The sequence below is a fragment of the Mustela erminea genome, chromosome 2 (assembly GCF_009829155.1).
Source record: "Mustela erminea isolate mMusErm1 chromosome 2, mMusErm1.Pri, whole genome shotgun sequence".
Lineage (NCBI taxonomy): Eukaryota > Metazoa > Chordata > Mammalia > Carnivora > Mustelidae > Mustela > Mustela erminea.
Genome location: NC_045615.1, coordinates 50,664,815 through 50,676,239, shown reverse-complemented (window position 1 = coordinate 50,676,239; position 11,425 = coordinate 50,664,815). Strand labels below are relative to the sequence as shown.

Genomic DNA, 11,425 nt, shown 5'->3' with positions numbered 1-11,425 from the left:
AGAGTTGAAATAGATAACCTGCCAATTCTATTTTAAGAATTTTCCTTTAATTATTACCTAATTTTTAAATGAAAAATATGAGTTAATCATTACCAAAGGATTTTTATTGTTTGAAATAATTATGTAATATTTCCTTTAATGCTTCTTATGATGAATTACACTGATTTTTCTGATTTTAAAAATGCATCTTTGCATTATTTTTATGAAACTTACACAATTATGATAAATTTTGTTTAGTAATTGTTTAGTCATCTAATATTTAAAATTATTTCTTCTATGTTCTTTAGTAAAAGGGTCTGTGATTTTCCTATTTTTCTATATGAAATGTCTGTTTCAAATATAAGAAGACTGCTTAGATTATTTTTAACACTTAATAACTCTGGAAGGAAACACTTTCCTCTTTGCTCTGTGTATAAAGAATAGCACTGTCTGTTAGGGCAGCCATCTAAGCCTCTAACTGGCCATGTGACTTGGGACAAATTCTTAATGCTTACTGTTCTCAAAGGTAAAAGAGGAGGGATAATATAAATATCTACCAATAGGCTTATTGTGAGGATTAAATAAAAATATCCCTGTAAGTACTTAGTATAGGGCTTGCATATATAGAACATCACACTGTAATTGTTAGACATTACTAAAATTAATAATAATCTATTTCAGGCCATTAGACAGGGCTCCTAACCCTGTTATATCACTACCAGGACTTTTTTATGTGACTAAATGAAACAAATATCTAAGTACCTTGCATAAAGGAAAATGATCATTTTGTTTTTACATCTTAACTGTGGAACATATAATTTGACAAATGGTAGGGACCCAATATATATGTGGGTTGCATAAGCATGAACAAAGCTATTTACGGATGTAATGTAATAATGTTAACAGAATGGTTTTATTCAGGAATACCAAAGTTGTCCTTAATTTAAAAAAAAAAATGTTTAAGTGTAGATAATTCTCCTGAATTAATGCAACCTTATTACTTTTAAATCTTATATATCTTATATTAAGATTTATTTAACCTGCTACAAAGCATGGGGGAAGGTCTTTCAACACCAGAAATTTCAGTGGAAAATTGAGAATCTGTTATTACTAATATAAGCTTTAAGGCTTTCATGAACACATTGAGGATATGCTTAATAGGAGGCAATTTATAAGACTTTTGTATCACTAAGGAATTATTGGAGAGAAATAATTGGAACATCTTGACTCTTTATATTATAGTATAATAAAAAAATAGCAAAGACTTCAGCCATTTGTTTTTATTCCTGTTTTCTATATGACATACTTCTCAAATGTGAAGCATGTGACATTTTTCTACCATTTCTATTACCAAATTTGGTAAGAGGCAATGGTTTCTGTTCACTATAACATTAATATTAAAAGTCAATAACTTTTGACATTTTAGCAAGCATTCCAGTGAATTTTGTTTTTAACAGATAAAGAAGTAGTACAGCACAGGAAGCCTCTGTGTGTGTGTGTGTGTGTGCGTGCGCGTGTGTTAAATATACTGAAAAATAAAGTTCTGTGAAAGCTTGAAACCTTTTTTAACATGCTGCAAACTCACCATGATAGCCCACAGTCTTATCTTCAGCACAATAAACACTTAGTAAAATTTGATAGCAGCCAAAGAATCTGACATTAAGGATAAAAATTCCTGTGTTTATAAATATTTTTAAGAATCCAGGAATTTCAAAGTCTTTGTTTAAATTCATCCACCATCATAATGTTTGGAGTATGGGATGATTAAAAAAAAAAAAATCAGGGGCTCCTGGGTGGCTCAGTGGGTTAAGCCTCTGCCTTTGGCTTAGGTCATGATCTCAGGGTCCTGGGATCAAGCCCTGCATCAGGCTTTCTGCTCGGCGGGGAGCCTGCTTTCCTGTCTCTCTCTGTCTGCCTCTCTGCCTACTTGTGATCTATCTCTCTCTCTCTGTCAAATAAATAAAATCTTTTAAAAAAAAAAAGTTTAAAAAAATCAATGAAGAATCTGAAAATTCCAGAGATTTTAATAGAATTTCTAGCGATAATTTGCTAGAGAACCCTGTCAAAGAAGGGTTTTTGGTTGGTGGTGATGGTCGTTCTTGTTTAAATCATCATCCCCACCACCACCACCACCACCACCACCACCACCATCATCATCAGTGCTCTTGGGCCGATAGGCTTTGACAAAGGCAAGAACTATAAGGTATACTCACCTGGTAAGAAGCAATCCTTCAATATATTTTTTTGAAATATTTAAATTTGTAGTTTTTAGCAACATGGAAAAATATTCTAATATAGGAACTTTAAAAACAGTGATAATTGCTAGTAAAAAGGTGCTATAATTTTGTCATGTTTACTAATGTTAAATGTTACTTGAGTTTTAAAGCTGTTAGGACATACTTTTGAGTCATCTCTATATGGATAAACCTCTTAGCCTTTGACCTAATGTACCAGTTCTAGACTCTAAAATCAGCCATTTAGTTGAAACATGGTACCAGTTTAAATTTCCAGTATATGGTTACATTTCACTGTTCACCAGAGTTTGAGACTGGATTTATATGTACATGTATTTTTCTATCCATCACTCCTGTGATAGAAAAAATAAACTGCAGAGTGCAAACTGTGATATAAAACTAAGAATACCTTGGGGCGCCTGGGTGGCTCAGTGGGTTAAGCTCTGCCTTCGGATCAGGTCATGATCTCAGGGTCCTGGAATTAAGCCCCACGTCAGGCTCTCTGCTCAGCGGGGAGCCTGCTTCCCTTTCTCTCTCTCTCTCTCTCTCTGCTTCTCTGCCTACTTGTGATCTCTCTGTCAAGTAAATAAATAAATAATGAAAAAAATTTTCACGAAAGAACTAGGAATACCTTAAATATGGTTGCTGTTTAAAAGCTAAACTTAATTTAAGTATTTCCTTTTTCATGTATAAGAACCCATGAAGGAAGAAACAAAATTAACTCAAACCCTAGCAGTGAATCACAGCATATAAAAACCTCTTCTAATATAATTTTATTGTTTGGTTTTGGTTTTGGTTATATGATTACTGGTATATTATAAGTGATACCTTAAATAAACCAGTACTCTCTTATTGTAAAATTCTGGGTGGATATCTATAACTAAAGCACTACCCTTGGCTAAGTTGTTATCTGAAGCTAACTTTCTGTATAAAGGCTGGTTCTAATTTTCATAGTCATCTTCTAAAATGTGATCAAATTTTTAAACCTTAATTCAGTCATAACATTCACTTGTGTCCCTTCCATACATTTTTTGCTGTGATGCCTGTTCTGATAATCTGTCCACAAATGACAAAACATTAGTTATATTAGAGAAATAATAACATGAAATGGAATGTGATGTATAAGCCAATTTAAAATAAGATTAAAAATGTGAATATTTGAAAGTATGTGTAATAAGCCCTATATACATAATACTCCATTTTAAACATTTTAAAATGATGACTTTCTATTGAAATTTTAAAGAGAAATAGCTGTATAATTCATCCACAAGAGCGTGCTGATTGATTATAATCATAACAAAAGGGTTTGCAAATGATTACCAACAGAATATAGAAGTAGTTTATGAGGTCTCATAAAGTCTTCAAAATAACCCCTAAAATTTAATACCTTCAGTAATTTAATAAAAAAAAAATCAATACAGTGTTTCTTGACATTTTATATAGAAAATACAGTGCAAAATCAAAGAAAAACTCTTCCTGTGGCTAGGAAAATGGATTGAGCCTTAAACCATAAGGTCATATTACACATAAATTATAAAATATATAATGTTTCATTTCAGCTTTTTGAAATCACATTACATAACAGCAGACAACAGAGGAGCACCATTTATTCTGAAGTTGTAAACCTGTAGAGACTATCTGATAAGTCTCAACATAAAATGTTACAGTATGCTTTCAAGGCATTGCAACAGAATTTTTAATTCATGTTCTTTCGTATTGGCTGGTATGGATGCCAAATGGATACATCTCATTCACTGTTTTAAATACTCTGAATCATCCATTTTACAGCCATTTTAGAAAACTGTGTGTGTGTGTGTGTGTGTGAGGGAGATAAATAGACAAAGACAGAATTTAGAAGATTTTGTATTTTTTGTGTTACTACAAAACACATAGAATTTGATAAAACAAAGTTTTGGAAATTATAAAGTAAAAACATTGTAAGGTATATATATATTTTTTACTGTGACCAGTTGTAAAAAATGGAGATAAGGAGTATAAACAGAATGAAATGATTCCACACATAAATTGAAATGATAGGATCATAATCTCTCAATGTTCCCTGGGATAGTGCACTTTGTTATTCAATATCACGAACTAAGAAAAGCCCAGTAGCAAAAGAAGTGGAAATAGGAATCAGGTCAGCTGACTGATGAAGTAGGTGGCTGATTTGCCTCTTCCCAATCATCACAACTTTCAAGAATCTAGAAATCACACTGCTTTATGCATACTGCGAATATATGTATAAATCAATCACTAAGACAATACAATGAAAATAGTCAGGTACCACACAACATATTTGTTGTTTTAAATTTTATTTTGCACAGGAATTATGCATATTTTTAATCACCATGCTTAAGTGTATCAATTTTTTTCTCAGAATAGTTGTCAAATGGTGAAATTTCCATTAAATAAAATCACCGCCCTTATTGGGAAATCAAGAGCCACAAAAGAAGTTATACGATGGCATTCAATATTACTAAAAATTATAATTTCTAGAGTAACTTGTTATTATCTTTTTCACTAAATTTTTAGTTTTAGAGGATAAAACACATTGTTATGCTGTTCATCTCAGATCCATGTATATTAGAATACATCAAATAGTTTCTTTTCCCTCTAAAAATAGGGTGTAGCTAATATTCGAATTATTTTGCATTCCTGATAAAGATTTTGGAAGAGATGACTAACAAGAGGATTATCTATTATTCAGACCATTATTTAGGTATATGATTAACCACAGAGCATATATTATTTAAAATTTAGGAAGAATAAATTTACATTTTCCATTTTATTTTAATTCCTTCCAAATATTTAAGAAACTTTAAATGAGCTGTAATTTTTGTCCCTACATAGAAATATCCAAACTAAAGATCTTGTTTTTTAGATGTATATAAGGCAAAACAAAAGTACAAAATTCAATGATACTATATCAATAGCCTCAAAAAATGAAGGAAAGAAATAAGATAATCTGTTAACTACATTATTTTTCATCTACTGTATGTTTTCCTTATGTTAGACACTTTCTTGGGCCTCTCCTTTAAAAAAATATATAACATGAAATTACATCAGTGTTTTTTCCAATTGCCTTCAAAAAAAGAAATTTAGTATGTCAGATTTTCCAGGAGACAACCTTGAAATACAATAAGTACTTTCCTCTCAGGCTTCTTTATTTATTGATCTAAACATCAATACTTTTTTTAAAAAAATGCTTTTGAATAGCTTTTTTGCTAAAATAGATCATTGCTTGTAAGATCTTCCCTAGCAGTATCAATGGAATAGTAAGTAAAGGAGAATGAGGAAGCACATATTTGCTTGAGTCACTCTGCTTCCTTGGGATCACAGGCCACTCTGGGAGCCTACTCTGGAGCCTTGTTTAGTAGGGAGCCTACTCTAGAGGCTTCCTTAGGTGGAGCCTACTCTGTAGCATAGTAAAAGAAAAGATCAACGATTATGGAATCCAGGTCCACATACATGTTGTGTGTCCTTGGGAAATTACCTATCTTTCTGATCTCATTTATGAAATGTGTAAATAAATAGCAAAGTTATTAGGTAGTTATAAGATGAAAATTAATACTATGGAATGGATCTTTGTGTTCCCCCTAAAGTCATATTTTGAAGCCTTCACCCCGATGTGATGGTATTAGGAAGTGGGGCCTTTGGAAAATAATTAGGTTTAGATGAAGTCATGATATTGGGGCTATGTAATGGGATTAGTGGCCTTATGAGAGGAAGGCATAGTGAAAATGACACAGTTACCTGCAAGCCAGGAACTGCTTGCACTTGCGACTAGAGGAGACTAGAGGATAGTTCTGGATGTTCCAGAACTATGGGAAATAAATGTCTATTGAGTAAGCCACCCAGTCTATTGTATTTTGTTATGTTATCTGAGTTTACAAAAGCAACAAGGTAATGTTTAGAAAGGGTGGTAAGACATAGAACCTCCTTTTCTTGAATTTTATGTTCAGGAGGAGAAAGTAAATTTGTTAAATTAAATCAGTAAAGTTAAAGGGACTTCATTGAAACTTCTCTAGAAAGAATCACGATATCCCACATTCTAGATCACTTATTCAGGTGGAAGAAACCCACTCTGTACTAGGAATTTTTTATTTGTGTCAAGATGTTTGTGGGAAACTCTCTGGGTCTAAAATAGGGTACAGTACCTTCATTCAAAATTTTCCATATGTAACACACCTGGAAGGTGTGTCTTTGACTTTTGTTTTTGGAAGGTGTATCTTTGACTTTTGTTTTTGGCCTATACTACTTGGAACTATAGCTGGGTTCTGAGCAAGATCAAATTCTTTGTAAATAGTTTATTTTGTAGTTCTAACTATTGGTGAAAGAACATGGCACAGATTAAGATTTGAAAAATAAAAATTTGGGGATAATGTGTATTAGAAGAGTAGGCTTCTTTGGTTGATAATTGGCTGTTTGCTTTTCTACACAGTATAATTCAGCTTTTTATAAGATCCCAAATAGTTTATATTGTCTATCATCCCTGCCGTATGTTTAGATATAGTCTACAGTTGGCATGACAAAGTTAGCTCCTGGAAAATGAACAAGACAAAAAAAAAAAAAGGTTAAATTCCAGGAGGTGTAAATTCCCAAAGAATATACAATGTATAATTGACCTGTTTCTTACACAAAAAAAGAAAGAAGATGCAAAATAGATGTGAGAACAGTGCCTAGATTCAAGTCCCAGAATGCAACTAAAATCCTAGTATAAATGAATCAGTGCTGCCTTTAAACTTATCTATCGCCCAGGGAAAAGCCTCAGCCATGGGGAATGTGATTCAGTTACATGGATGCAATTGCAGACAGCACCTTTCTTATTCCCCTTTGAACCACATAGAATTTTAGGGCCGCTTTGAAGCTATAGATATTCAGAATGTATAATTCTGAAGGTAAAAATGTGGGACAAATTGAGATTATAAGATTAATTATAAAATTACACTCTGTATTCCAAGGTTCTCATTGTATTGGATTACCACTTTTTGATAATGGGAAAGGTGATAATGAATGTGGAACAACACTACCTGCCACTCAGTAAATTGCTCTTACTGTTCCATCAACAACTAAATTACTAAGATAGTTCTCAGGAGGACAAGTGGAATGTGGTCACTTATCTTGGGAAGGTAGTCTGTAAATATATGATAACTTAAAAATACCAACTCTTCAGGGGGAGGTATTGTCTCAAACACACACAAAGCAAAATAAATAAATAAATAAAATGACATTTCCTTTGAATTTAGTAACACTCTGGAAATAATGACCCTTGATTGGATAAAGCCTTGGAAAACACAGATTAGAAACCCAGATTAATCAGGACCATTTGCAAACATTTAAAGCTTGGGGAGTATGGGAATGTCTACAAATGTTTAATGGCGACTAGAGGCTTGCTATTTTATTTATATCTCAATCCATAAATGGTAATAACAAGTAGAATAATGGGTGGCTCTAGGTTCTTACCCTGAGCATATGGATATCTGTAGATTCATACCTTGAGCATTTTTGCAGCTACGGTTTCAGAGCGTCATTTGCACAAAGACGGTGGTGCTCCAAAGAAGCAAAAATAGTTGGAGAGATACTTCATAATTTTGCTGTGACTCTGTTAGCATATAAAATTAGTCAAAAAAAATCACTGAGTTCATAGAAAGAGTTGCATGTTCCAATAATTACAAAAACAGGAACAGTTTATTTCAGGTGGAAACAGCTTTTCCTCGAGGAATATCTCTTCTTAAGTGTCCTTTAAAACACATTTGAAATTGAGAAGAGACTATTTGCAGCAGACATTTTACAGGGTTGCTTCGGCTTAGCTACACACACACACACACACATGCACGGAAGAAAGAGGAAGGGAAAGAAAAGACAACTGCTTCCCTCAGAAAAACAAGCACTTTTTCCCCCTGGTGTCGTGTCTTTGGATATGTACCGCCTTGGAGAAATGTATAAATCATTTTTATACATGGAACTGCCTTAGAAAACTAGAGATTTTCGTACAAAGAAATCAGTTTGCTGAAAGAATACCCACATGCCATTGTTCTGAGTTATTATATATACACAAGAGGAACTTACAAAGATCCCCAGGTTTACAGTTACTGATGTACACTAGCATAGTGGGCTTACAACTTCTCCAGGCCTGAGTTACACTTAGTATTACAAATAATATTATAACAATGCTGAAAATACTGATACAAAACAGCTTTTAAGATGATATTTCCAAAAAATACCCCTCCTTTTAAAATTGAACTGTTGAATCCAGGTTTTCTTTTTGAATGTTTCAGCTTTAAAAAAGATTTTTCAAGAAAATACTAGTGTTTAAAACATCTCTTAAAATGTCTATTAAATGACAGATTTTCTTAAATAGACTATATTTTTACAAAGCATAATTCAAAAGTCTATCTTTCAGGAAAACAAAACTATAAACTCCAAAAGTCCAAATCAAAAACATTATTTGTGATACATAGTTCTTCCATATCCTGGGAAAAAATCCTTGATTATTTGATCGTGCTAATTTATTTACAGACTTCAAAACTCTAGCAACACACACCAACATTCAGGACAATTGAAGCTGAATTCTACGATTAATAATCATAGTTTTTCTATCATTTCTTAAATATTGCCCAGCCCAAAATGTGTATCTGCATGAATATAATAGCATCTAAAGTAGAGTGGGAATTTTAGATAGCAGTCTCATTAAGCCAAGCAAATTTCTGTGTGTAGTGTCCACTTTTGACAGAATTACAAACACACAAAGAAAACATTTGTTAAATATTTGTCTTGACACACATGTGCCTTCCTTCAGAAAACCAAAATTAAAAGTAAAGCATTTCCATTAGGCTCTTGACCCTTACCAATTCTAATTCAAGTGTAAAAATGGAGCAAAGTTTAATTGTTAAAGCTGGGGGGAAATTTAATGGCTTTTCCCCAAAGGATAGAGCTTAAATCCATTTTGTATTAAGAGATGCATTTCATTCACAGCTTTAATTTAAGCAGATTATTCAGATGCCATGCTAAAACTGCTATCTCAATTTCCCTTTATTCGTTTCATTTGTACATGCCGATGGATTCTGTCTGTTAGAGAATGCAAGGGAAACAAACCATGCAGTAGGTATGACAATTTCCATTTGCAGGGACGATGCCTAATGTGGATAAAGTAACGAGCTTTTATCACTGTATAAGAAAATTGCAGTCCTGATTCTTACTATTTTAAAACTATTTAGTTAGTTCTACAGCTGCATACAGTTCTGTTATTAATTAAACATAAGGAAATTATTTAGATTCATTGATCTATCTTGTGTGTACTTATGTATAAAATATATTAGGCCTTGTTTGTTAAAGAGAAATCTTTCCTGTGGAATGCGTTCCGAGCATTTCTGTGAGATTTATTTCTAAGACCGAACTGCCGAAGTTCACATATATTTGTTTTTTCTTCTAAATCTAGATGACTGAGTTGTCAGAATCATGTATACTGGGCTACCAAGAAACTGACTTTCTGTTCCTCAACTCCTCATGTAGAACAATTGATATATAGTGAGAGAAATTGGACATACATAAAAATAAGTGAAAATGTTAAAAATACAAGGAAAGTGAAATAAAACAGTTTTCTTAGAATGACCTATCCTTCAGATTAAAAAAAAAAAATGCTGATATTGCCATGAGAGTGACTCAGAATATAACATGTCATGCTTTATGCATCATTTGACAAAACTCACCCAACTTTACCACTTCAATGTGTTATGTCCTACTACTTCAACATCCATAGCAAAATGGAAAGCAAAATTTTTCAAAGATCAGAGCTGTCATTCTCTATTTGGATAGCAATTACTCAGTCTGAAATCCTTTGTGAACCAGTGTGAACTAAACATTTAGAGGATAAAAGAAATAGCCATTTCCCCCTTAATAGTATGGCAAGATAAGCTTGAATGTATGTAATAGAGAGACAGATGCACCTCTAGGTTACATGCAAGCAAGCTTCATTCTTCAAATAAATACACATCAAATATAAGACTTTCAAACCCTTCTTTTTCTTCTCCTTCTATTAACTATGTAATTTAAAATTCTTTACAGTTCCTTTATCTATTTATTCCTCACGTCTATTTTCACAGTAACACCATTAAGTGAACAGAGTGCTATTTGATATTACCTTCTGAAATTTCAATGCATATCAGTGACTGATAAAGATAAATAAACTATGGTCTATATAAACCAACAAGATGGTCTCATTTATTATACACATATATAATAAAGTCTTCAAGGCTATCCAACCTAATTCAATTAACATGCCTGAACCCTCATTCTAAAAAAAAAAAAAAAAAGTGCACAATTTGTTTATAACTAAAAAAGCAGTAAGGATATGACAATTTAAACATGAGCTATGCACGAGAAACACTAACCATCCTTATCCTACTGAGAGACAGGAATAGGGTGATTTAATTATCCATCTTGCTGGCCTAGAGTTTGCAGTTCAGTGGTGTGTAAATTGTGGTGAAGAAAAACATTCTTTCTGCTGTACATGTGTAAAGAGATTGGCCCTCTTGGTGGCTGTCCAAACCGTCCTGTAAAAGTTGAATGCTGTCGGGTCACAGCAGCTTGGTCCTTTGGTTTCTCTGAGAACATGGAGGGGCCTTCCGTCTTAACTGTTGGCCTCAGAGAGTTCTGCCCTACCGTAGCCCGTAAATTCTGGGTGACCTCTGATGTGAGGGTTTCATAAGTTCCTCTGGAGTGTTTTATAACTTCCACTAGTTCCCTGTCCTTCAGGAAATTACTTAAACAGAGACTTGATAGTTGACAGGTCTTGCTTTTGTAGGGGCTTGTCTGATCAGCTGCTGAGTATCTAAAACGGTCCTCGGTGGGAGTATGCATTGCTTTTCTGTCCCTTGTGCTGAGACTTTGGCTCACAATTCGATTTCGATATGTAGGCTACAGTAAAGACACAGAAAGGAAAAGATGTCAAAAAAAAAAATCCATTGGTAGCATACATAAAATACAGAGTGGTGTTTTCACATTTATGTGCAAACCCCCAAATTTTCAACAAGTCTGAAAAAAACCCCATAATTTGTGAGATTAAATTTCCCAGGGCCGTACTATTACAAATAGTGGTTAAGTGGATAATTTACTATAAAAGATATTTTTTAAATAGTTTTTTTTTTCAGAGAAGTTTCAGTTTTACAGCAAAGTTGAGAGGAAAGTACAAAAATTTCTCTTGAACCATCTGC

At 33.2% G+C, this 11,425-nt stretch overlaps 1 protein-coding gene across 2 annotated transcripts in view; it reads right to left on the bottom strand.

Moving 5' to 3' along the window:
• Positions 1 to 4,517: 4,517 nt before the first annotated feature.
• Positions 4,518 to 11,425, bottom strand: part of CCSER1 (coiled-coil serine rich protein 1) — a 1,384,598-nt gene continuing 1,377,690 nt past the window's right edge. For both annotated transcript variants that reach the window (XM_032332893.1, XM_032332894.1), the window contains exon 11: positions 4,518 to 11,129. In XM_032332893.1, the coding sequence (XP_032188784.1) occupies positions 10,644 to 11,129 (486 nt within the window). In that variant the 3' untranslated portion in view covers positions 4,518 to 10,643. The remainder of the gene's footprint in view (positions 11,130 to 11,425) is intronic.